Source organism: Anas platyrhynchos, chromosome 5, assembly GCF_047663525.1.
Source record: "Anas platyrhynchos isolate ZD024472 breed Pekin duck chromosome 5, IASCAAS_PekinDuck_T2T, whole genome shotgun sequence".
NCBI classification, from domain to species: Eukaryota; Metazoa; Chordata; class Aves; order Anseriformes; family Anatidae; genus Anas; species Anas platyrhynchos.
The window spans coordinates 67,942,948-67,970,405 of record NC_092591.1 but is presented as its reverse complement, the minus strand read 5'-3'; the positions used below and the strand labels follow the sequence as shown (position 1 = coordinate 67,970,405).

Genomic DNA, 27,458 nt, shown 5'->3' with positions numbered 1-27,458 from the left:
GTGGCCGCGCATGCGCAGTTGCAGCCGGGGGGCAGCGCTCTGGGTGTCTGGTGCCGTGGGTGGTGTTCCCACTGGATCGGTCTGGGCAGATACACATGCAACCCCATTAACTCTTTTAGAGTAGAGCGAGGGGTTAAGCCATCACCTTAAGGCTTATTCTGTCTCGATTCGTAGAGGCTTGTTTTGTCTCTATTTTGAGTTGTAAGTGACTTTGCTACCGGCTCGGTATGCGAAGATACATCGGAGGACACGCGTCTCTATGTAGCTGCCAGGACCCAAAACAAGCTCCGCCGGTAGGGCGAGGTAGGGGAGAGGGGGGCGTGCGCATGCGCGGTGCGTCCGCGTGAGGCCGGCCAGCCCTGTGAGGGGGGTGCGGGCGCGGCCGCCATGGGGAAGCTGAACGTGGCCGTGCTGCGGTACCTCAGCGGGCAGCACTTCAGGGTGCTCACCGCGGTGAGACGGGACGGGACGGGGACAGGGGAAGGGAAGGGAAGGGAAGGGAAGGGAAGGGAAGGGAAGGGAAGGGAAGGGAAGGGAAGGGAAGGGAAGGGAAGGGAAGGGAAGGGAAGGCGCAGCTCCCCCCCCCCCCCCTCCCCTCCCGTCCCCTCCCCGCTGATGCCGCCGACCGTTCCCTCTCGCCCCCCGGCAGGTGGAGATGGGCATGAAGAACCACGAGATCGTGCCTGGCAGCCTGGTGGCGCCCATCGCCAGCCTGAAGCACGGCGGCTGCAACAAGGTGCTGCGGGAGCTGGCCAAGCACAAGCTCCTGGCCTACGAGCGGACCAAAAGTGAGTGTGGGGCCTGCGCTGGGAGCCTCCTCCCGGCCCTCCCGGTTCTTCAGCGCCACAGAAGTGCGGTAGCTTGGTCATTCGGGTATCCGGGGCGTTTGTGAGCCCCGTCTCGCCTTGGGGCTAGCTGGGGAATGTGAACTCCTTCAGCAACAAATGGTGTTGGTGATTTCTGAAATTCATGGATTCGTTCGTCCAAATTCGTGGATAAAATAAATAATTGTTAGCTAAGGTAGTATTTAAGTTCACATAGGGATCAGCCCAAATGTGTTACAGTCTTACAGCAGACAAACTGGAGCGGACTGCAAAAGCCTTATACCTTCAGCCGGTCAGGAACGATCACTAAAGTAGTATTTATTCTGTCCCATTCTGTTAGTAGCGTTGGATTTCCTTTAGTCTTGCACTTGCATCTGGCTTTGCAAGCACAATGTGGGAGTCTTCATGAAATTCATCTCCTTTTTGTCTCCGTTTTTCAGACCATTAAGGTTTGGTTTAGGTCTTTGAAACAATCCTGAATCCTTGCCGTGTCTCCTAAGTAATCATCTTTCAAAGTAATCCTATGCAACTTGAACCATTGTCACTGCCTGCGTTACCAAGGGGCTAACAAAATGTCTACTTTTTATCCAGTTAGTTTTCAAAAGGCTTGCACGAATTTAAACTTACTGTCAAGTTGGGTTGATACTAGCCAACAGTGAAAATACTATTTGAGTGTTGTGTACCATAAGCAGGAAAAAAAAAAAAGAGAGACCAAAATGAAACTTCTTTTAAAAGAAACACATGCATAATATGGAATGAAATGTTGTGTAATTTATTTTTTCCTAGCTGTCCAGGGCTATCGGTTAACTAAGGCAGGATATGATTACCTTGCCTTGAGAACTCTGTCTTCCCGGCAAGTCATCAGTTCTGTTGGAAACCAGATGGGTGTTGGCAAAGAATCAGGTAATTTAAAAAAGTGTTTTCAGTATATAATTTTTTTTTTTAGAAGAAATGGGTCTGTATTTTTGTTAATTTGTTGGAAACTTGGTGAATTTACCTTTGGATAGTCATATCAGTTAATCTGTCAAACACCAAAATTTATGGTCACTTCAAGTTCTGTGTGAGTCTTGACTACATCTGATTTTTTTCACAAGTGTTGTTCCACTTTGACCATTTTGTACAATTCTTGGATGGTTCCTTAAAAGGTATTTTGCAAACAGGTGACAGTTGTCTTGTGACTTGCAAAGAATTTTGAAGCCTTCTGTCAAAAAGATTAACATCAAATGTTTCATCCCACCTAAAAAAAAAAAAAAAGTAATATACAGTCCAAACTATTGGAGTGCTATCTTGGTTTCTCATGCTCATATGTTGATTGTAATTTGGCACAGCATGTCTTTTGTCATTAAAAAATGACGAAAAAAAAAAAAGAGGATTATTGGGGACAAATGGTAAAAATGAAACATAGCCAATTGCTAACACTGTTTTAAAGTAAGAGGTACCTTGAGTTTTCTGTCCAGTCAGGAGAAGTCTTTTCTAGTGTGCCATTAAGTTACTTCTTATCCCCTAGTCTGAAATATGTTTCAGATCAGATGGATGGTTCAACCAGATGATCTTGGAGGTCTTTTCCAACCGTAATGATTCTATGATATTCTACTAGTGGAGCAGCATAATCTCTTCACCAATGACTTCTTCTTGTTCAGATTTGTAATACATAATATACAAATTTGGTTGTCTTTTCTGTTAAAAGAAGTGTAGTAGACTTTGCTATTCCAGAAATAGCAGTTACAAGAAGTCAAGTAACCGATTTCTCACTGCACTGTTGCATTATATACCTGTCAGATACCATTTATTTCTCAGATCTGTGCTGCTGTTTTTTCTCCTAGATATTTATATTGTTGCAAATGAAGACGAGCAGCAGTTTGCAATGAAATTGCACAGGCTTGGAAGAACTTCCTTTCGCAGCCTGAAAAATAAGCGTGACTACCATAAGCACAGGCACAAAATGTCATGGCTGTATTTATCCCGGCTAGCAGCAATGAAAGAGTTTGCCTACATGAAGGTAGGTGGTTGTTTGCACCATATTAACAACGATGTAATAGTCTGGAATGTACTTCTCAGATTATCTTCTCATCACTTCATATTTGCAGTATATGTTAGGATGTATGCTTTTTATTTGTTTTTTTTAGTGGACTTAAAGTATACATTTCAGAGAATGACAGTGCTGATGCATTTTGTATACTTTCAAGTGACAAAATCAAACTTTGCCATGGAAGTCGTATGGAACTGAAGCAATTTCCATAAAATTTCAGGTGAAGCTGTCCAGTCATCTGAGTCTTAATAAAGGCAGTGAATAAACTATCGCCATTTCACTTAACCTTGTCTTAGGAAAGACTATATGCTAGGGAAAATTCGTGAAGTATCTACTAGTATTTTAGTCTTGTCAATTTGGATCACTTCCACAAACATAATTACAGAGTATTTGTTAGGTCTGTAAGCGATGAGTTTCAAACTGGGAGGAGAGCACACTGAGAGCAGCCCTGCAGAGAAGGACTTGGATGTTCTGGTGGATGAAAAGCTTGACATAAGCCAGAAGTATTTGTTTGCATCCCTGAAGGCCAGCAGCCTCCTGAGCTGCATCAACAGAGGAGTGGCCAGCAGGTGGAGAGAGGTGATTGTCTCCCTCTGCTCTGCCCTTGTGAGGCCCCACTTGGAGTGCTGCATCCAGGTTTGGGGCCCCCAGCACAAGAAGTATGTGGAGCTGTTAGAGTGGGCCCAGAGGAGGACCACAAAGGTGATCAGAGGGGTGAAGCACCTCTCCTGTGAAGAAAAGCTGAGAGTCAGGGTTATTTAGCTTGGAGAAGAGAAGGCTTAAGGGAATGCTAATAGCAGCCTGCAGTACTTAAGGGGGCCTACTGGTAAGCTGGGGAGGGACTCTTTCAGGGAGTGTTGTGATAGGACAAGGAGTAACAGTTTTAAATTAAAATAATGGTAGATTGAGATTAGATACTAGGAGGAAATTCTGTGCTCAAGATGGTGAGGCACTGGCATAGGCTGCCCAGAGAAGCTGTGGATGCCCCATCCCTGGAGGTGTTCAAGGCCAGGATGGATGGGGCTTTCAGCAGCCTGGTCTAGTGGAGGTGTCCCTGCCCATGGCAGAAGGGGTGGAACCAGGTGGTCTTTAAGGTTCCTTCCAACCTGAGCCATTCTGTGAATCAAGTGAATGATTTGGTAAATATGGTTAGAGCAAGCTAACAGAGCTACAAAATACTATGGCCTACCTTTAGTTAATCTTTAATGTAGTGTAATACTGGATATTAATATTTAAGAAGAAACTTTTGCCTTACTGAGACTGAGTGTGGATTACCTGACCAGGCCAAACTGTATTTACAAGAACTGTTGACCCTTTTTCTAACACCCTATTCCCAATTATCTGCTGGTGGTTTCTTAAGCTAACAGACCAGATACGATTCTGCTGTTTTTCTATCCTGTTGTGTTTTCCTGCCACCTGCAGGATAACTAAACTCTGGAAAATACAGAAGCATAGTTAGTAGTGAAAATTCAGATTGCTCTTCCTCCTTAAGCACATGATTTGACTTTTACAGTTAGCAGTTGAATAATGTGTAGGATGCTGCTTCCGCAATGGTGCTTAACTGCTTATCTTATATTTGTAGTTTGTCAGGTATGTAATGTTTTCTTAATGGTTATCTTTTATTTTTTCAATATGTTGTCTCTTTCCAGGCTTTGTATGACAGAGGATTTCCTGTTCCAAAACCTGTAGACTACAACAGGCATGCAGTTATTATGGAACTCCTTGATGGCTACCCTTAGTAAGTTTGGAAGCTTGAAGTCTGTTTTACAGAAACCCTAACAACGATAGGTTCAGTAAGACAGCAGGGATGACGTTTTTCCTTATCGTGTGAGTCAGTTCTGATCATGCTGAATAAAGCATGAATAAAGTCAGGCCCAGAACAGCTAGGGTTCTGCTTCATTATATTTGGAGAAATTGGTGAGAGAAGGAAAACTAAAAACATACTCTCTTTGTCCAAAAAGACTGGTGGAAATAGACTTTTTTTTTTTTTTTAAGTACGGAATACATCAGAGGAGCAATGTGATACAGAGGTTAGTGCTACAACCATTTTCTACACAGAAATTTTATGTTCTATATGTTATCTATTCAATGATATTCAATATTGATATATTCAGTATATCAAATATTCAGTATTGAGTTGTGTATCCTCCACGTTCTGAGCTCCAGTTCATGATCCATGTTGTGGTAAAGATTCAGGTAGGATTACAACTTGTACAGTTGCCATTGTAGAACTTCTGTGTTGATTTTTTTGGGGGGTGTTTGTTTTTTGTTTGTTTTATTTTTTATTTTATGTATTTGTGTGCATTGAACGCTGTTTTTTGCTCAAGGAAGATTACTTTTCTTCAGTTTTTCAACATCCAGAAACATGAAAAAATGTTGAATTTTGTATGTGAATGAATGGCTTGTTTTGTTTCCATAGCAGAATGCAAAATAGCTATTTGATACTCTGTATAATGTACAGTAACAAAGGTTCAGTGTAATTAATCCCAAAGTATACAGTTGAAGAGTTACATTGAAGAAGTGCCTTTTAAGACTTTATTCTATCCCGTTTCCCCGCCTTTGTTAAATAGTTCCACATCTGTCCTGTAGACAGAAAGCTTTAAAGTTACATGTGGGCATTGCAGGTGAGGCTTACCATGCTATCCCAGTTCTGCAATTTTAACTAAGCATTTCCTGAAGGAGATGCTGTACTAGATGAGAAATTATTTCAGGTGATCAGCATCTCAGAAGATACCAGTTTAGATGACTTCCAAATTCAAAGAACAAATGATATATTTTATGATACAGACCTCTGGCTATAAGAAATGTCACCAATTAATTTTGCTGTTAATATGAAAATATTCAACAGCAGCCTATTACAGAGCTGCTTGAATTCCATTGTGTTTTGTTTGTATGTGCAACTGATATGTTCTCATAACACTACAGTGTTGCATTCAGGCCAAAATATATCACAAATTAGCTGTAAATGACGGCTTCTTGACAGCTCCTGGTATAATAAGACAGCTGCCTATTTATTCTGCTTGTAAAAATAAGGTGATGTCTATTCTGCGCACTTTTGGGGCAAAACATATACTTTGCTTTTATTCTGGAGTTTATGCTGGAGTATATTCTGGAGTGCTTTAAGCTTTTTTTTTTTTTTTTTTTTGGCTTTGCCTTATCCCCAGCTTAGTCTTGAAAACACTTTTTTGTGAGACATTTGAATGGCATTTGAATACAAGAAGACCTAAGTTACCTAAAACAATCCAGACATAAAAATTCGCTGATCCATTGTTTAAATTAGGCAGCATAACCATCGTGTTTGATAGGAGTACAAGAGACAAAGGGCTTTAGTTAAAACGAGGGATTTAACCTGGAGATAGGAGAAGCTTTCTCCCCATGAGGGCAGTGTGGTGGAGATTGCACAGTATGTTTCCATCCCTGGAAACTTTCAAGCCCGCATTGGTAGAGCTCTGATTAGTCTCATCTAATCTCAGAATTGACATAGCTATGAGCAGAGTATTGGACTAGTAACCTCTGGAGATCCCTTACGACTCAAATTGTGACCCTGTCATTCTCTCAGATGTAACTCATATGCCTTGTCTATATTTTTAAATTAATTCCTTCAGGGTTCAGGATATTTTCTTTTTTATTTAACTTTCCAGATGCCAAGTACACCACATCGAAGACCCTGCCGCTGTCTACAGTGAATTAATGGATCTAATTGTAAAACTTGGCAATCATGGTTTGATTCATGGGGATTTCAATGAATTTAATCTCATACTGGATAATGATGATCATGTCACTATGATTGATTTCCCTCAGATGATATCAACATCACATCCAAATGCTGAATGGTACGTACAAATGATGTATGCAAAATAAACCAGTTAAGTGCTGATAACAACAAATAGTCAACCATGATTTGTTTTCATAAGCCTGCTTCAAATTCTTTTTCTACTGTTTTCACCATACATTACAAATGCAATTTGTTTCATGAATGAGTAGAAATCTCCTTAGGATAAATGTGTAATTAATTGCTTCTCAGTTAATATTATTTCTTTCAATTAAGAAATGAATAGAAATAATCTGCATTTATGTATGTATACCTACACGTGTACTTTCTCACTTCGAGTCACTGATGGTTATTAATATTCAAATAAAAGGCAAGAAAGTAGAGTAAAAGTTTGTCATACCAGTAGACTTAATTTCCTTGATTATTGCATTTTTACAATTCTGTATTTTTTAAACAGGTATTTTGACAGGGATGTTAACTGCATTAAGGAGTTTTTTAAGAAATGCTTCAACTATGAGAGTGAGCTCTTCCCATCATTCCAAGATATCAGGTAAAAAATGCCAGCTGACTCGTAATTCCCCCATGTTATGGTAGTTACGTTGGTTTTCTGAGAAAAATGGATGCCTCTGAGAGATGATTTTAGAAGTGAACAGGGGGAAAAAGAGCCAATTTGAAATATTTTTGTCATTCTTACAGTAAAAAGGATACATACTTTCTTCACTGGCAGTTACTAAAAGTGGTTTCCAAAAACTGAAGCACGTCTTAAAATCTGCTGTCTCCTTCGTCTTACCTCTTGCAGCTAGGGGAAGGAGATACATCCAAATGCCGTAAATGTTACGGTGACGCAGAATTAGTTTCTCTGACTCTTAAAACCATATTTAACAGTCCTGGGGGATCAAGTATTAACTTAGTTTTTAATTTTAAATTTAATTTTCAAAAATGCTAGTACATGTGGTGACCGCCTCTTCAAATATTATCTTCAAAATTTTCCTACTGTAGCTTGTCCCTTTTGAAAAGCAAACAATTTTCTCACATATTTTAAGAGCAAAGCTGATTCAGTTAAAAGGGTTTTATATCACTCTGAGCCCTTTCTCAAAGGGGAATTGTCTGTGTGTGTGTCAACATGTCCTTCATCGTTCTGTTTGCACAAGCATAATTTAAGTATTATATTTGTTAAAATCAAATTGTTTGCTTTCAGTAAGTGCTGATTATGAAGATGGAATCATCTTGTATGAAAGTCTGGTTCTGTCAGGCTACATTCTGCTAACTACCCAAAGCCCTGCACTGTAATATGTTACCTATGTTCCAATGGAGTATACTCTTTTTGTTAATAGCATGGTAATTATAGTCTAACTGGATAGTATTTTTAATCCAAAATACAGCATAATGATTTGATATATTAAAAGAAAGCTCACTTCTATTTCTTTCAGGAGAGAGAGTTCTCTTGACATAGAGATTGCTGCCAGTGGTTATACAAAGGAAATGCAGGAAGATGATGAGCTGCTTTTCCCAGAGTGCTCTGATGAGGATGATCATACAACAGAGGAGAGGGAATTTGTAGAAGATGCTGAAAGTAACGCCAACTTCCTCAGCCAAGATAAAGAAAACAATGCAGACTTCATATATGAAGTGGTTTCTGAAAGCAGAACCTCTGAAGACTTGTTATCACAGTGAAGATGCTGAAGCCACAGAAAGTAGTGAAAATTCACAAGGACTGAGTATGTCAGAGTTGAGTTCAGCCTTAGAAAAGGTTGAAGGGCAGCCTGTGCTTTCGAAGTCCAGTGAAGATGCAGAGAGTTGTGCACTTGGTTTTTCTGAGCACAAAAGAATACCTGACAATGCTGCTGAAAATCAGACAGAGGGCAGCAGTGATAAGGACAACGATGAATGCCCTGATCTGGTTGACTTGTCAACTTTAAATAAGGAATTGAGACCTTACAGGTAAATACTTATATTTACTGTCTAGTGGTGTGGTGAAATTTTCTTCTTTTTTCTTTATTTCTAGTAATAATGTGAGTAAAAGGTTTTTTTTATATTAAAACGCTGCTGCTGCTAAGTAGCTTTGACAAGTGAGTTTATAATTAGAGTGCTCTTTCTCAGCCTCTGCCCCTCATTCGGCTGAAATTAGCAAGAACAAGCTCTTTGGAATATATTATTCAAATATATTTTACTGAACGTCATACCATGTGGCTTTTAATGCCTTTACTGACACACTTGGAAATTCCTTCTTACCTTTAAGCTAACCCCTTCTTATATAAAATTCAAACTATTAGTTTGCAAGCTCCCCATGTACCTGAATGCATATATAAAGTTCATATACCCTGTTTTCTTTTTCAATTTTTCCTTTTTCGTGAAATTCTACGCCTAGGCAATGTACAGAATCTGAATTAATCTTTTTAGTGTTCTGAAGCTTCTTTTTCTTACACTACTTTGTGTAGTATGTATGTGGCTATTGCACTATAATCCTTCCTGTCATAAAATGTGTTTTTTGAACTAGTGTTAATATTTCAAATGTAAATGTTCTTTCTGTAGTACTCAAATGTTCTGCTAGCACTTTTGATTGTATATCAAAAAAATGACTGAAACATGATGCTCACTGAATGGAATAAAACATTAATTTACATATTTTAGAAATGAAGACAGTATGGTTCATATTGCGGAGCACAGAACAAGAACTAAAAGTACGTCAACCAGCAGTGTTGGGAGCTGTTCAACCATTCCACCGGTAATTATTACTGCTACTGTCTAGTTTACTCTGATACCATCTTAGGACGTAGCTGTTGAAGATATTTTTACAAATACGTAGTTAGCAGTAACTGTCTTTAATTGATTACTACTATGTACATCTTTGGTTTGTAGTTCCATGTTCACAGAAAATAGGTCTGATGCTTTCTACATGTTTACAAGTGAATTATATCCAGTGCTGTACTTCATGTGTTGTTCTTTGCTCTTTCACAAAAGCTCTACTCCGGCATTAGCAACTTTAATTTCATTTCTGTTGCTAGAAATCAATTCTGTTGCCCATAATTAATGTTTTTGTATTTTAAATTTGCATGCGTGAGTAAAGATTTAACTTGGCCTTTTTTCATCTGTCTTTTTAACACATCTCTTACCACATTTCTGAAACATAGATATGAATTCATTGTAGTCATGGTGTCTTTGGCAATATGAATTTGACTTTCAGCATTACATAAATCAATACTTTGTGGCAGAATTTTACATCTTTCTTCATCCCTACTCAGTATACTATCCAGTATGGCTACCTCTATCACATTTTAAAGAGTGTGTCTAAATTTTAAATGGAAGAAAGGCCAGTTTTATGCATAAAAAAATGTGTTAGGGAACAGCATGTTTGCAAGTTGTGTAAGACTTTTACAGGACTTCGTGTGAAGGAAAGAGAGACTTTTGTTAGTCATCCCTGTTCTTACTGTAGGACATGGCCTTGTGCCTTATTAAGGAGAAAAAGAATTAGCCTTGAATTATGAAATGAAGTAAAGAAGAGCTAGGATAAATGCTAGGATAAATGCTAGGAATCGCCTGGCTTCTGATCCATGCGATACATATTTTTTCCCTTTCAGTTTGCTAACCTAAATGTGTAGGATTTCTTTTGGAATCGCCTATAGATCCCTATTTGAAATTATATTTCTGTACACCAGTAGGTGGTAGCAGTGGTCACTCACTGTAGAAACCTTCCTGATTGTTTAGCGAACACATGTTTTTTCTGTAGGCAGACACATCGAACTTGTTAAAATATTCAAATGGCATTTAAGTACCTAATATTCTGTTCTAAAAGAAAGATAAAAGCAGAAGCAGCTTTCAAGAGATTCAGCCACATAAACATCCTGTGTCAATTTACTTTGTGTAATCTTTCCATTTATATGCTCTTACGCTAAGTAAAATGTTTCTGCCCATTGTTAAATCTTATTTGAACTTTTGAATACTAGAACTAAAGAAAGGATATGCATGATGAGCTATTTGTAACATCAGAACGTGATTGCAAAACGAAAAACACAAAAGGCACTGCAGTAAGACCCACTGAGCTGCTTAGAGCCAATGCCTGTTACTGCTTCTAGCACTTCTCTGTTGTTTATATAGCTTTCTCAATGAAGAAACACATTAAAACATAAGCAGGTTTCCAGATTAAACACACAGAAGGAATTCATATGGGCATGTATAAACAATAGCAGTAATAGCAGTAGGTGCAGTCATAGCTGGGTGACTGTGCCAAAAAGAAAGCCTTATGAGTTACAGACAATAAGCTATTCCAGACAAAATAAAATGTCTTGTTGTGCTTGTACAAATCTTTGTAGGGACTGCTGCAATTTAATTATAGGAAATAATGCAAACTATGCAAAAATTTAAATAATAAATGATAGATTTGTTTATTCATTTTGCTTACAGTCAGGCTTAGGATGATGGAGAGACTAGTGAGACTTGCATGCTGTGGTTGAGCAGTAGTATTTTGTGAATTTACATTTTTGCATAGTGAAAATATCTGGTATTTGTATTGCAAAGTTTCTTCTAGCGAGCCTTGTATGAACTGTGAAGGAAGTCATCTGTCCACTGAAGTGGGAGAAGTAGAGAAGCCTTCTTTCAGAGCTCTGCCTATAAAAAGCAGAGGATGACAATTGTCTTACTGACAGAAGAAAAACATCAGTGGCCCAGTTTAAACTAGTTCTTACCAGCTTTCCTCAGGAATTTCTTCTGGAATATTTTTAAAGAGCATTCACAGATTTAATTTCCAAAATGCTCTTGTTTAAATACTGAGTTCTGCTAAGCTTCCGAGGAAAGAAAGACAGATCTTATACTACTCTTTTTATTCACATTTTTGATAGTCAACCTGCATGTGGTAAAGCTTAGGAAACTACTATTCAGGTGAATACTATGTAATTACTACAGCATTCTTACTGAAATCAGCATTGGGTACCTGGATTTATTTACTACCTTGTATTTGCATAATTTAGTTGTATTAGTCACAGCAGTTTTTAAACAGTGCCAAAAGAATTCTTTCTGGTTCCTGACTTAACTACCAACTTACTACTTAATGTGCTGACAGTATCATAAACAAAAAACAAGGCAAGAGAAATTGGGGTAAATGCAAAAGAAATGTTACTAGATTGTGGGGTAATTTTGCACCAGCAGGTACCTCAGCTCCTCCATGCTTCTCTTAGCCCTGTCCTCAGGTGGAAAAAGGGGGAGAAAACATGATGATGTAAAAAATATTCATGGGTTGTGATAAGGACAAGGAGATCTCTCCTTGTGCTGGAGCAAACTCTCTTGGTCCTTTTTCTACTTACAAGATGTTTGTCAAATCTCCAAGCACAGGACATTATCATTTTTGCTGAAGGCATATGTTTTGCACTGAAAAGTACTGGTTCATTATGATTCCTGAATGAAAGGCACCTAAACTCTGCAAGATATCACCTAAGATGCTTTTTATTAGAGCTAACGCTAAAAGAAAAAAAAAATAGCACAGGTGATCGTACACCCCTTCAAATGCTAGAGCCCTGACCCTGACTCCAAACCACATAGCTATACTGTAGACCTTGTCTGTAGCAGAGGTTCTCCCCTTTCACTCAGTTGAGATAATTACATGATTTTCTTACAAAGAAACAACTCTGCTTGCTCAATTTCTGCTGTTGAGAAGAGGTGAAGTTCTTATTATAACTTCTTTCTGCTCTGTTAGATAAAGGCAAGACCACAGAGCAGTGGTAATCACTGGAACCAGGCGGAAGCTGCCTGCAGGCTCCTCTGTCCCAAGAAGCTGGCTGAGTTTGCCCCAGGCCAAGGGATTTGTGCAGCCCCACAGGGGGTTCTGGGGCCACACAGTATGGGCAGCACAGCACAGGGCAGGCCTGGGCAAACTCGAGTTAACCCTGGTGTGGATCACCAGCTGCTCAGCGCATGGTGGTCTTCTCGACAGGTTCACTACCACGTGTTCATGTTAGTACTGAGAATACAGTATCATTATGGTAATGTTAGTACTAAATGATGTTCAAAAACTTCTGATACTGAATTGTTTATTTATTTGTAGGAACTGGTGAAAAGGAAGATAAAACGTCAGCTGACAAAACAGCAGAAGTCTGCTCTGAGGCGACGACTACAGAAAGGAGAGGCAAACGTTTATACCAAACAACGTCGAGAAAATATGCACAACATTAAGTCAAGCTTGGATGCAGCTAGTTTCTGGGGATAATTTATCATAGCTGCCACCGAACATGAGAAAACTCACAGTACATACAGCTAAAACAGTTACCTAATAACCAAGCATCCTTTTATACAGTGGAGGAAAAAGTTCTTAACGATACCGTGTATTTTTGGAAACTAATAAACATCACGCTGGTTCCTCTGGTTTTGTTTGCATGATTTTATTTTGTGTTCCTAGTTAAAAATATCGACTGTGATTTAAAATAAATTAGTAGTACTAGGTACGATCATTTAAGTACAGTATTTCCAACAGTATCTTGTTTTAGGTCAATTTTACTGTTTTTGTATAGATTAAGAATCTTCTGATGTGCAGAGGATTCCTCTTTAAAAATTTTCCTTTGTTCCTACAACATAAAATTTAAATGTGAAATTCTGCCCTCAGGTTACAAACAGATATTTGTTTGATTTAATTAAAAATCAAAAGGAAATAAAAACTGATAGCTTTTAACACTCTAAAATTTCTTTTGAACCTGTACAAGGATCATCAAACAACATGATAATGTACATTCTTTGAACCAAGCAATTCTTACTTGTTTTTCCTTTCACTCCAGGATCTTGTATAGATCTTGAAAAGATCTATAGATAAGAGAAAAGGAATAAGTCAGTGCTGTAGAGATCTGGCAGTCACTCAGGTTTTGAATTTGGCTGTGCAGTTACCAATAAATCTAATTCATTTAACAATTTACATAAAGTGGTGAGCATTCTGAACTTCTCTTTTTAAAAAATATTACCATGGTTTTTTTTATGTTATTTTGGGTCTCTGAAGACCTAGAAAAACAAGTATCTTGATGTATCTGTGATTTAGGTGAAGAGCCTTCCTAGAGACGTATGACATGGTAAAGTTTGTCATCAACCCATAGTTTGCAACGTTTTAAATCTTTTACTTGGCTGGGGAAATGAGGAAGTTTGGATTTGAGGTTGATTTTTTACTCACACCTGATACTATCTATATTCTACTTTACCCTAACTGAAAATCAGCTTTTAGTCTATTGAGAATTACAGCCTCTGTCCTGTCTTGCAGCATGCTCTGCTTTGAAAGTTTTCAACTTCTGTCTTTTTGCTTTTACAATAAAAAAACTAGTCTTAGCTAGCAGCGGTATACATTCTTAAAAGCATGGCAGGCCGGAGCAGAGATGTAATAGATAAGTGTTTCTTTTAGCATCAAAGCTGCAGGAAGGTCTGGTGACAGAAGTAAGGAAGTCCAATTAAATCTTAAATGTGATTGTTATCAAGGTATGTAGGGCTGTTTCCTGATGCAAATAGCTCTTTTTAGCACGGGCAGAAAAGCAGCCTAATTGAATTTAATTTTATTTCCATTTTAAATGTAAAGGGAAAAAACATACTTTTATGTTTCTACACTCTTATCTGTTAAGGGGTTGTTTCAGTGACTGCTTAATGAGATTTCAGTTGAAGCTCTTTGCATAAGATGTGCACACACTTTTTGGCTTCTAATTTAGAGCTTTTCACAGTGGGTGAGTTCTTTCTGGTGCATGACCTGAAGTCTGTCTTGGTAATGGGTTCCAAAAATATACAAAGCCTGTCCCGTTTTATTGTGCTCCATGAGAATAGAAAGGATGGAATGATGGAAATCCATGCTGTTTATTTTCAAAACGTTCCTTTAAAGCATCCATTAACTCTTTTAAAGGTATTCTAATGGATGGCTGTAAGTTATCATTTTCATTTACTCTGCCAGACGAGACTTTTCAGAGAGTAGAGTAAGTGAGGGAGTTACAGCTTAATATATCTTTATTAAGCCTTTTTTTTTTTTTTTTTTTTTCAAAGCAGCAGAATTCCTGAAATATCTGAAGTCATCAAAGGTCGCCACAAAGTTTACACATGGGATGAAGTTTAGAGTTCTCTTAGAGTGAACTTGGGAAAATGCAGAGGTTAAGACAATAGCATTATTGATTATCTTAGCGAATTCACCTAGCAAGGAATGTGCGGGTAATAACAAAATGGGTTTTAAATGTTTTAGTAAACAAACACAATGTTAGTTCATTAATTTGTAAACAAAACATGAAGATAAAGAGTAGATACACCTTGTGCAACGCACACTCTATAAATGAAACAGTATGTACTGAAACTTGCAAGTGATGGAGATAAAAGGTTGCCCAGCAGTTTTCCACTGCTGCATCTTTAAAAAGAAAAAAAGAAAAAAATAATTTTTCTTTGGGAAAGACTGTACAGTAATTAAAGAACACACATCCTTACTTTGGGATTTTTTCCAAATCAAAAAGAAGACTTTACTGGAATTGAAATAAAAGTAAGCTGAGCAAAGCAACTATTTTGTACAGTTTATGACTCTTACACAAATGTGTGTGACAGCAATGTATTTACATTCGTGCTTCAAGCTTTTGCCACTGCATCTGTGTTTGCCTTGATTGGAGTGCCTCTTCAGACCTCTGCATATCCCACACGTCCTTTTAGATGTAAAAAGTTTAATTCACTGGTATTTTAATACATTTATTGTATAGGGAGTAAGGAAACTGCTTTTCAGGAAACCAGATTCAAATTGGGTTAACCTAATATATCACAAGTTTAATTTTGCTAATCGGATTAATTTTCTATTTGCCATTAATATCCTTCTTCTCCAGTTACATAGTTACAGGAAGAAAAAAAAAAACACCATACTTTTTATCGAATTTGTTGTTTTCAAACAAGAGCCTGCATGCTGCTTTCAGGCTATCACGTTTAGTATAGCTTTACATAAGTATTTCCTTATATTTGCAATCTTTTCCATAATTTGAGGGTTTGGGTGAGCAAGAGAGTCTCTTTATTCATTTGGTATGAACCAGAGAGGTCTTTGCCTCAGCACATCGCCAATAAACCGATGAAACAAACTTCTTTCTGGTGATTAGCTTCTCTCCCTGGCCTGTAGGTGGGTGTGTTTAACAGAAGGAAGGAGTAGGAATGCGCCTGTCAGCCTGCCTTTGCAGCTAATTAGCTCAGCATACAGCAAAGATAAGCAGTCCGGGGAGGTGGACCCTGCGGAGGGTCGTGGGGTTTGAGGCAATGCCTGATTGGGAGACGTGGGGAGATTCCTCAGGAATCCAGAGTTGGTACAGGACTTGCCTGACTCAGGCATGAGGGCAGCTTGTGGCTGCTTTCTGGAAAAGCAGAGCAGAGATGGATAGAACCTTGGAGTCTCTGCAACTTGTAATTGCCCAAGTTCTGCCTCATCGAGACCCTGCCCTGGTTTTTAAAGACTGTAAGTACCAAAGATAATGATTTTATTTCCCTGATAGTGAGTGTATTTAATTCAAATGTCTGTTGTACCCAACAAATTAAGAGAGAGAAGTAATTAACATGCTTGTACATGTATTCGTGTGCATACCACAAACTATCATTATTTTATCTTGCCTATTTGAAGGCAGTGTTGCTGCTTATTTTTTAAGTTTGCATTTCAGAAAACTGATTCACAACTTTTACCTAGGATATTTAATTACATTCTAATAACATGGTAAAAACTTTACTGCTTGACAATTTTGGAAAACTTTATGCCAACTCTCTTTCTGTGGTTAGTTTGTCCTATAAATTACCTTTCTTGACTGTAGTACTGCAAAATATCAAATATTGCAATCTTAAAACATAAGATGTTTTCCTGCAAGTATATGGAATGTGATTTCCCTCCCCCCCCCCCCCATATCAGACTTGACTATGGATGCACTTTTTAAACCTGGCCAAAACACTTTATTCTCTCTTTCTCTCTCATTTTACAAACTATCCCTTGTGAAATGTTCTGAAGTACCTTTCAGTAGATGGCACATAATAAACTGGCCTGATGCATCCCTTGAAACAGAGTTCAATGCAACTCACATCACGGAAATAAGAGTATTTAAATTTGAATTTATGATTTGAGTGGGGCTATGCATGGAACAAAGTGCTATTTAATTAGTAATTTCTTAGAAAATACATCCACAGATTTCATACAATGGAAAAAACCCTCTTCAACAGATCAAATGAAACAATAGTTAAATTCCATTGTTCTCAGTTTTCTTCACAGGTGAATGAGATCTCTTGATGTCATGCCCCCAAATCTGGTCCTACATAAACAATTTGATTGTAAAATTAGTATTTTGCTGGGTGTCATTTCAGTCTGAATCACCTAGTCAATCATTTAACATGCAAACAATGCTGGAACAATGTTAGATTTTTAGAAGGGAGTTTTATTTATTTATTTATTTAACATTCACTTCTAATTGTAATCTCCCGTGTGACCTGAGGCACACTGCAGAGACATTTATTTAATCTCCACTTCATTCTTTTGTCAACAGCTCTGTTAGAGTTAATAAAATCAGTCTCATACTGATGACCTCAACTGTTGCCTTCTAAACTTGCTGTAAAAGGAATAAAGACTTAAAGACATGGCTAGTGATGGACCTAGGGGAAAAACCCATGTACATCTGCATTAAACAACTCCACTTGCCAGATTCTTATGCTCATAGCCACACTGAAAAGTCAGAGGCTGACCCAGTAGTTCCCTGGGACTAAGTTGGATTTACTCTTGTAGAAGGATGCTACTCTTGTGTGAATGTAGCATAAGGATCTGTCCCAGAGCTTAGGAGTCTGACATCTGTTTCTCAGGCCACCCTGCAGGAGGTTTGTATGCTGCTGGGTAGGTTTGTATTACTGTTGCAGTCTTGGGACCTCGTGGAGCAGTCTGTGAATGTACACACATCACAGGAACAAAGAATTTGATCGGGGTGCAGTGTGGGGGGTGGGCTCGAGGAGAGGGGCATTCCCTTTCATAAGTTTCCACTGGTAACCAGTTCCTGCAGGTCTACTGACAAGGCTTTTATTGAAAGTGTATGTACAAGCTGCTTGGACAATGCATTTGTAACCACCCACAGATCTAAGGGAGGGAGAGATGATTAAATAGAAACAAAAGTGCGAGTGGATTCGTGTAGTTTTGTTTTTTTTTTTTCTACTTTAGATTTTCTGAGGTATGAAAAGAATTTTGAAGGCATTCTAATATAAATTTAACCTATACAGGCTTGAAGTTGCTGTGAGTGTGTGCCACTAATTCTGACTGGTGACAGACATTCATAGTGCTTTGTCTGTAAGTCAGATGAGAATTTACATGCATTCTTTTTATCTTCAGCAAAAAGTCATCTTTAGATCTAGGTGGTGTCCATCTCTGACTTTTAATCAGATTTAAATACAGCAAGCAAGTATTAGACTAGAAAGAACATAGTGTCTCATGTTTCCCCATGGGACCACGTCCACATCTCTTACAAACGCATTACTTTCAGACCTTATTGGAAAGAACAAAGTAAGAATGAAGTCCATTCAGGATCTACTTTGTTGCAGCAGCATCTACCCTTTTCACAATGTGGTGTGACTCAGTATGTCAACAGGACTGAGTTTTGCTAGGGCAAGATGTCAGAGCAAGTCTGCTCATCACTGCTCAGCACCACATACACTTTTTGTTCCCATTCCAACCTAGAGGTCTTGGCTTGCACTGTCCCAACACTTTGTTCTGTTGGGAATGTCTCACAGAGGGCTTTCTTCAACAGCAGCAGGGAGAGACAAGATGTTCAAAAGTCCCTGCCCTCCTGGGTGCAGCTTGCAGGAGCAAATACAGTGAGTGGTGCTGTGCCTGCTGCAGCAGTGCTCCTTCTGGGCTAGCATCTGCCCAGCAGAGGCAGAGATGATAGGATTTGGGAAAGATGCAAGATCATGGCTGGGTGCCCTGGCAACAAGACAGCAGGGATAATTTGTTTCTCACAAGTTCCTCCCTGCCATGAGAATGCTTTATCCTTATAGTGGTAAACAATCTTTGGCAGAGAGCAGGGGTCTGAGCAAGGCCCCGTGGTGCAGGCCTGTCACCAGCCCACCGATGGGGGACGGGGAACAGTGGGCTGCAGAGGGGCTGGCAGCTCCAGCAAGAATGGGACAGGCAAAGACATGGAGGAGGAAGGCAAGAAGAAGGAGCCCAGTGCTCAACCCATGCTACTGCAAGAGTTGTGTTTGCTTTTTGGTGTGTGTGTTTCCCTGAACTGTGCGCTGTATGTAGCTTCCATCCCAGATAACATGATAAAAAGATAATGCTTTCTACCATGCAGACCTAATTAACCCCAGCACTGGTCTAATCCATATGCTGACCTTATTACAACTTCGTTTTCATATCAAAAAATATTATGGTATCAGGTAGGAGTTACGATAAAGCTTGGAAAAAAGCTAAGTACTTCCAGAAAGTCTTTTTAAGCCCTGACTTGAATTCATGGTTCCTAGATGGATTGCTACTTGGTTGGTTTGTGAACATTTAGCAAAGTGATTTTACATCAGCTGAACAGCACTGTGTCTCCATTTCTTTTTACTGGTAGCAACAAATCGCACATTTTCCTTTGCACGTTTTGCCAGCAAAGATTTCAGGTCAGCAATAGATGGACAGGTTAGACTGTAGAGTTTTTAATAAGAAAGTATGTTAACTTATGGGGATCTGCCCATAATTTTTGGTAGAATCAGCCCAGCTCACTTTTCTTCATTTAACATTGAAATAGATTTGTCAGTGGGTACCATACTAGCTCTCTGATACAAGCTTTTAAATTGAAGTGCACTATAGCCAGAGTAAGTCAGTTGCCTTGGAGAAATATTACAAGATTAAAAGTTTTATCAAACAAAGTCTTTTCCTTTCTAGATTAATGTTATTATTACTATACTATTCCTGTGCGAATCAGTTATACTTCTGATTATCACAGGAGATTGACCAATTTATAATTCTTTATTGCTATATTCAGATGCTGAAATTATACCAAGGTTCTTATCATTTTCCCATGTAATGCTACATAAGAATGTAGACCAAGCCAAGCTCTTCGGCAATGATTAACAGTTGTCTTCAGACTATCAGCTTAAAAACACCTGACTTTAGTATGTCTACTCATTCTGTTCCAAGTGATAACCTGCTTACTCAATTCATAATGCTGCAGGGATTGACTTTTTGCCTCAGTCCAACGGTGGTGTCAGTGAAACCCTCCCAGTCTCTACCCTTCCTTTCCCTAGCTGCATCTAAATCTGCTGTGACTACAAACATACCAATGGTTCACAAAGCCTACACCATTCTCTGAGCTGCTTGCCTCCAACATCTTCTTCTTTCTTCCTTTACTTGGTAACATGTTCAGAATGGCTCTTGAGGAGGCCATCCAGTTCATTTATTTAATTTTATTTTGTTCTTTTTCCAAATCCTTGAAGTCTAGGAACTGTCAGTCAGTGCTGGATTTAAGGTAGCCATTGCCAATTAAAGATGTTGCTTCTCACAAGTGGAATCTCACCCCACAATCAGATCTTCTTTTCCTGAAACAACATCTTGCTACTTTTTGTGCTTTTTAAGGGTTTTAGACAGAATCACCTAGTAGTCCACTGCTAGATCAGCTCACTCATATAGCATCCAAATCCATCATGGAGAAGGAAAAATGCCCCTGAAGTCCTCTCAGCATATTGTTGGTGTCCCAGTACATGATACTTGATAATGTTTTTATATATATTTAACAATATACCTAATTTCATTAGGTTTAGTAAGGATATGGGGCTTTTTATTTTTGTACATATACATGGAGAACAGAATAGTATAGCATATGGACCAGAATATCCTAACAAAATCACTGCTAACATGCTAATACATAACATAATATATATGATAAATGCATAGTAAGATCATGGGAAAATTAATTGATATTGCCTACTCACATTTGTACCTTTTTTTTTCCTAAAGCTATTATTTATATGTTTAAAAATATGCAAAATAAATCAAAAGAGAAGCAATAAAACCTTCCCTCAAAACAGCTGGATCCCACTCCAGTTGCTGCCTTTTTTTTTTTTTTTTTTTTCTAGAGATTTAAACAGTATCTCTTTGCTAGCCTGAGCCCAATTTAACAGCTTCCCTAAGATGTATGCATTAAGTTACAAGCCTTAATAGGCTGCAGCTGGGGAAGGGTGCACTTGTAACTTATGAACTTTGTTTAAACGATATAGTTTTACTGATTATGTGCCATGGCTTGATTTAAGACATGTAAGGGAACTTTACTAGCCTCTCACTGAAGAATCTTCTTTAATAGATTTCATATTACATATTTCTTTCATTCAAAAAGCTTGTATTTTTCTTCTGCATTCACGTATTAAATTAAATCCACGAAGGCAGTTAAAAGGACTTTTAGAAACAGCTGTTTTAAGTTTTAAAATGACAAAGTAGGTGGTTATCTTGTGTGTGTGTTCTTTATACTCCACTCTCTCGGCAGTGAGACGTTGTCAAGTATATGACTCCATTCCACTTCAGTGGCAGAGTCACTTGGCTCCCACTCCGATTTGCCCTTCCAGTCTTGGCCAAAACACCCCCCTCCCAGTTGGCCAGCCTCCTGTTTATGGCATTGTTTGTTTGCCTTGGTTGAGGTGAATGCCTAGCCAGTATTTTTAGCAGTAATTCACAGAAACCTGGAGCTATTTTTTTTCTGGCATCAATGCAGTGCAAACTTACTGACATAATCCAAGTTGGAGAGTTCTGTTTCCCACTTAGAATGATATTTAATTTGACTCACAGACTTCCTTGAGCAGAGGCAAGACAGTTGCTACTGAAAGGTGAGAAATTGTCTGGAAAACAATGTTGTGTTATAATAAATGTGTTATCATTTAATCCTCTTTCAAACACAGTTCACATCAAACTGTATTTCTGAACTCTCAAAAGAGCTCAGGGTTCATTTAGGGTAAATGCAGCTGTATAACCCACATATTTGTTGTTCCACAGAACTCGCAGCCTGTCCTAAATTCAAATATATATATATATATAAATAAATAAATAATAAAAAGTCCTTAGAGTCTAGGAAAACTTCAAGAACTCTACCAGGATTTGCACTTGGGGACAGCTTCATTTGGTACAATGCTCAGCCCCTGGGCAAGAGGCTTTTCCAGCTGAGTAAAAAGCAAAGTAGAGAAGAAAAATCATCTTCTCACCTCGTAACTAGGCATTACAGCCAGCTTCAAATAGACTGTTGTGGAACCATTAATATTCACAGATGGGAGAGTACTAAAGGAGGGTATATGGAATTCTTGCTCTTGAACTTGGTGATGCACGTACTACTATGAAACTCTAACTGAGAAAGATCTGAGGTATAAAGTGGATAAAATATTGTCTGAATGGGGTCTTGGCATTGCCTACAACAAAATCAATACTGTTAACTAATTCAGCAAATGACAGTGTACAAAATAAATTGTTTTAAAGCATGGATGATTTAATCCTGAAGAAAATTGTTTGTCATTGCATACAAATACTATAAGCATTATCTTAAAAACTCAACCACATCATAGGCATCTTTCAAAATACGAAAGTCAATTACAATGAGAATGTCCTTTCAAAATGAGACGTAAATTACAGTATTTTGCTGCATTAAACCATGAATCTTGTTGTTTCATTTATGTACTTCTGAAAATTCTCATTGTTTTCCATACTGCATTTTTAGACTTAAGCCAGTTGGATTCCAAATACCGATATACAGCATAGAGACTGAACAACATTCTGCCTGGAATGTTTAGAAATGAAGGCAAACAATGCATGTGATTGCAGGAAAAATGAATATTGAGAGATCTTAATACAACATTAGTAATCATCATATTAGTAATCATTAGTTACTATCTTAGAATAGTAACTTAGTATATTTGATTGTGCATCTGATCATATGTATACATTTTTCACATCTTCCTAAACTACTACAAATCCATGTGATACATAATGAAGGAAAAAAAAATAATAGTGGCTGTAGTGGCTGTTAGGCATAAATAAAATCTTTTTTTTTTTTTTTAGTAGAGAACTGTTTTCACACACACCGAATTTTTACAAGTTTAGCTGAAATTGTTTTAATTATATATTTGAAATTGATATGCTGTTTTAATTTAATGATGATAAACATACTGATTCAAGCTAAACAGTTGAGTAAAATAAAATTAATTAAATCAAAACATAAAGAATTCTTGGGGAAAAAAAAGTTTGAGGCTTTGATATCATGGCTGCATTCTGTAGTTTAACCTGATGCATCTTCATGTTCATCACTGTTTTGAGGTGCTAGTTTTGGCTAGGATTGAAAAAATCACAGCAAAAACTGCAGTGATAATTTGATGCTGCCACTACATATATACCACCAAGTATTTCCTGCTACCATCCTCACAGCTAAGCCAGGTTTTATGTTTATCCAATTCAGTACAAACCCAGGCACTTTTAATTACTTAATTACAGAGATATCCAGCTGCACTGTGGGATAGGCACATAGCTTTCATTTGACAGAAATTCTAAACAGAATAAAAATGATGCTGCTCAGCTACTGTTTCTGTGTTAGTCATACACGTATTAGTTTAATCTGTAGCAGCTACTCACTGCTTACTAGTCCTCTGGTAAAATATTGCTTTATCTGTAAAATTTGAGACAGCTTAAAGCATGTTTCAGGATTTCAGGAAAAGAAGGGAAATATATTTCTGTTGGTGTATTGCAGTGAAAGTAGATACCTCTCTATAGCTCTAAAAAGTCTTTTGAATATTAGTTTTCAGAGTGGAAACTTTCAGCCAAGTGAGAGATGCAGGCTGTCTAAATGCTGAATTACCATCGAAAGGACTCATGAACAAGAATGGAAATTAAAACAGAAATTTTACACTCTGAACTCTTAATTTCTGTAAAACTAACAACAGAAGAGAAGCAAGGATCAGACACACAGCAATTTAGGTCACTTATTGCTATCATTGATACTAAACAGTTTAAATACCTGTTTCTTTTATAGACCACTATACCAGTATAATTTCCTCTTGGTAAGCAAAAGCACGCATGATATTTATGGGTAGTTTCCCCTCCATCAATGAGGGGCTTAGGATACTAAAATCTAGGGACTTGGACTGGACAAAAAATGATCATGCTTGGGATTTCCCTGTGCAGCTTTGCCAATTGCATTGTACATCTTCTTAGAAGACTCAACAGTTTATTACCTACAGAATAATCGATCTCATCATGATGTGGGAGAAATCAAGCTTTATTAAAATTTATTTATTTATTGTTTTACCAAAAGTTGTATCATACAGGCTGAATGATGAGACCAGAAAGAGTACTGTGGGTTACCTACACCACCAAATTCATTATTCCTGTGGACTTTGCATTATTGTTTTTAAGGACTGCACTCTTGGACAACAGTTGTTTCAAAAACCAAAGCACTTTATGGAAACATCCTAAATCAGTGATATTCTTAAAGCTGATACTTTCTGTTGCTATCTATTTCAATACCAGTAAAGGACTGAATGTCACCAATACCATTCTCACACTGAAGCAACAGCTCCTACTGAATTGTCATGTTTAAACTTGGAAATTTTACATTCATGAATTTTATGTTCAAATATCAGTTTTCACTTAATGGGTTTAAAATTAGATTGTTACCCAATGTGTGCATGCTCTGTGGAGCAGAAGGTCTCATAAAAAAGAAAAAAAAAAAAGAAGAAAAAAAAACCACTCAGATGTTTACATCAGTGAGGTATTCAGCCAGAGACCAATTTCTGAAGGTGGATTACCATTTGGAGTCCGTACCGGTAGCAGTTTCCCTGGCTAGTAGACCAGTTTTTCTCCCACATTCATCATCATTTAGAAAAGCAGAAGTCAGTTTCTGTGGTTAAGAGTTCCTCAATATTTCAGTTTTTTCTCACAGCTGCACTGAGACAGTGGTTATCCCAACGTGTTTCCTGTTACAAATACAAAATTTATTCAGATAGCTTTCTTCTTTACGGTGAAGCAATATTCCAATGCCATGAGAGTTCTGCAGCTTTAAATGCCCAAAATGCCAGAACTGGTAGGAGCCAACACTGCTGCTGCATCCGTGACACCATCCAGTGGCAGACAGCAGTGTGCTCCAAACACCCTGCCTCGCCTCCCCAGAGCTCAGACCACGCCACCCGCACTTCCTCATGGCTTGAGCACAGCAAAAAGGGAACTGGTGATGACCACACTCTGTGTGTCTGCCCTTGTCATGGCTAAATGCCAAGAAAAGCTGTTGTCTGTGAGAGCAGTGCAGCTGCCAGAAGTCAGGAAACAGGCGGTGACAATATTGGAGCTCACATTGCTCACCCTGCAGCAAACAGAGCAATGCCCTGTCCATAGATTGCATGTGAGCTACCACCAGGGTGACACTGTCTCAAAATGGATCACTTCTACATTATTCCACTACTAACAAGGTCAGACGAGATGAAGAAAGAGGAAAATTATACATGTATGAGGAAAATTATCTCTGCCACTGATTCCTGTATGCACTAACACTTGATACTGAACCAGTATCAGTACTCTGAAGGACCCATACTGCTGCCTAGGGCTTCCATACTTCCACTGGAAGGTCCAAATTAAGAAACATACTTCTTACCTTCTGAATTTAAATTTTCAAGTGAGAAATGATGAACATCATACACAGCTGTTTTTTTTTTGTTTGTTTGTTCATTTGTTTGTTTTTGCATAGTGTTGTGGTTTAACCTATTAGGCAGCTAAGCACCACGCAGCCATTTGCTTACCCTCCTCCCTCCCTCTGTGGGATGGGGGAGAGAATCAGGAAAAAGAAAAAGAAAAAAAAAAAAAAAGGAAAGAAAGCCTGTAGGTTGAGATAAAGACAGTTTATTTGGAGAGAGGAAAAAAAAAAAAAAAGAAGAAGAAAAAAAAGGAAAATAATAATAATGATGATAAGAGTATTAATACCACTAATGTGTACAAAACAAGTGATGCACAATGCAATTGCTCACCACCTGCTGAACGATGCCCAGAAAGAAAGAAAATTATCTCTAAGCTACACATGGCTCTGTAAAAGGAGTCTAGATAAACTATACTAAAATTCTTTTCGAGTCCAAGCCGAAAAGTGTTGAGAAAACCCCAACACAGAACGTAAAACTTTGGAGTACTGGCTCAATAGTCATGATGTCAATTGGATTTCTGGTTTTCACATTTCTATTTTCACATTAGCCTGCAACTATTATCATCATAATATACAACACCTTTTTTTCCAGCTACTTCATAAAGTTTTGCATTAAAAGTCAGCTGCTTTCCTTGCATGACCATGTGTTTTTGTTTTTGTTTTTGTTTTTGTTTTTGTTTTGAGAATGGAAAAGAGGAATCTGAGTATAACATTTTCTCATGTTTGAAAGTGAGCAGCTTAATGGCTGCTGTGATATCAAAGTTCCAACACATTGACTTAATAGTACAATATTGCTGACCTGCAATTTATGTACTACAGTAGCCTGCAATCCCAGAAAGTCCAAAATTGCCACAAAATCATATTTTTCACACCAGCAGAAATAATCACAGACATTTTATTATCAATAATAAATGTATCAAGCTCATATGTCTGCATTTCTTGTGTAACACAGAAAACACTAAGATCAAGGACATGTGTGCATCCTACATTCAGCATTTTTATGTCTTTGACAGTGAATGTCGTAGCAATATTGCAGGAGTTCTGGGAAAGCAAACAGAAGCAGAAGGCCGTATTCCCAAGTGAAGGCATCATTGTGTATGAATCACTGAGCTCCCTGGGCCCACCATTTGTGAGCTATGTTACCTTGCCGGGAGGAAGTTGCTTTGGTAACTTTCAGGTAAGTGTCAGCTTCCAATCTTTGCCAGGGGAATTTTATCTATTTATTTATATATTTATTCAGGAAAATTCTTTTGCCATAGAAGATACAGGACAACTACTTCTGTAACAATGAATACTACACTTGACTTTTCCAATCTCATTCTGTCCCAGCCCTCACCGACTTGAGAGACAAGGTACCTGAAGGAAAACAACACAGAGTTCTAGGAATGATTTTACCAGTCTTGTCTCTGGTTTCCAGTCATATCTACAATGAAGTGAAACATTATGAGTAACTCAAGTCAGGCCAGATATGTCCCTTCTACGTCAATAACCAAACCTGTCAAGTTAAGAACATGGAATTAATGAAAAGGAAATCCTTCTATTTTGATCTGAGTTCACTTTTTTTTTTTTTTTTTTTTTTTTTTTTTTTTTTTTTTCTAGACCAAGAAGAACCAGCAAAAGTCGGGTGAAAAATGAAATGAAAAATGTTAAGGCCAGGCAGCTTGCTCACTGCAAGTGCTAATCTGAAAGCAGATGGAGTGCATCTTCATACACTCCATCCTGAGACACTCCACTCAACAGGCCAGACCAGCTGATGAAGTGCATTGCTGTCCTGAAGTTGAATGTGATGGGCTACTTTTAAGTCTCTTGTTTATGCTGTAGTACTTGAGGTCTATGGCAGGACCACAGCACACTCTTATTTGTCTACCCTTCTTTCTTGATCGTGTGTGGGAAAGAGAGAACGTGCAGAGGCCCTCAGCCACATGGTGCACCTGTCACTCTGTGCAGCTACATCCCTGAGCCAAAGTACCAAACTTCATGCTTGTGAAAGGACTTTACACAAACTACAGAAATCTAAAATGAAGCATCCAAACACTTACAGAAGGGTGGGCCCTCTCGATGCACCTCAACGTGGGATCCACAAGTCCTCACGTGGTTTCATCCAGCACACTTCTCTGTCCCTCCTCGCTAAACTTGCTCAGAGGCAGCTGTTACCAAGGTGTCACAGTGACATCATTCAATTCTGTTTCTGAAGTCATCACCGTAGGCCCCTGGCAGCG

General features: G+C 38.3%; 1 protein-coding gene and 1 long non-coding RNA gene across 2 annotated transcripts; one reads left to right on the top strand and one right to left on the bottom strand.

Annotated features, from left to right (window-relative positions):
* The first annotated feature begins 309 nt into the window (after positions 1–309).
* On the top strand, positions 310–12,977 carry LOC101800068 (serine/threonine-protein kinase RIO2). Its single transcript, XM_072039453.1, is given in 11 exon segments — positions 310–453; positions 650–788; positions 1,611–1,727; positions 2,648–2,823; positions 4,503–4,591; positions 6,495–6,686; positions 7,083–7,175; positions 8,056–8,292; positions 8,294–8,566; positions 9,257–9,350; positions 12,660–12,977. Coding segments are annotated over 11 exon segments (1,638 nt in total). The 5' UTR covers positions 310–387; the 3' UTR covers positions 12,822–12,977.
* Positions 12,978–23,813: 10,836 nt separating this feature from the next.
* LOC140002703 (uncharacterized) lies at positions 23,814–27,391 on the bottom strand. The gene is made up of 2 exons (XR_011809959.1): positions 27,279–27,391; positions 23,814–24,529 (listed from the first exon to the last, which is right to left on the bottom strand). It is a non-coding gene; the product is annotated as an uncharacterized lncRNA (long non-coding RNA).
* Between the last annotated feature and the right edge of the window lie 67 nt (positions 27,392–27,458).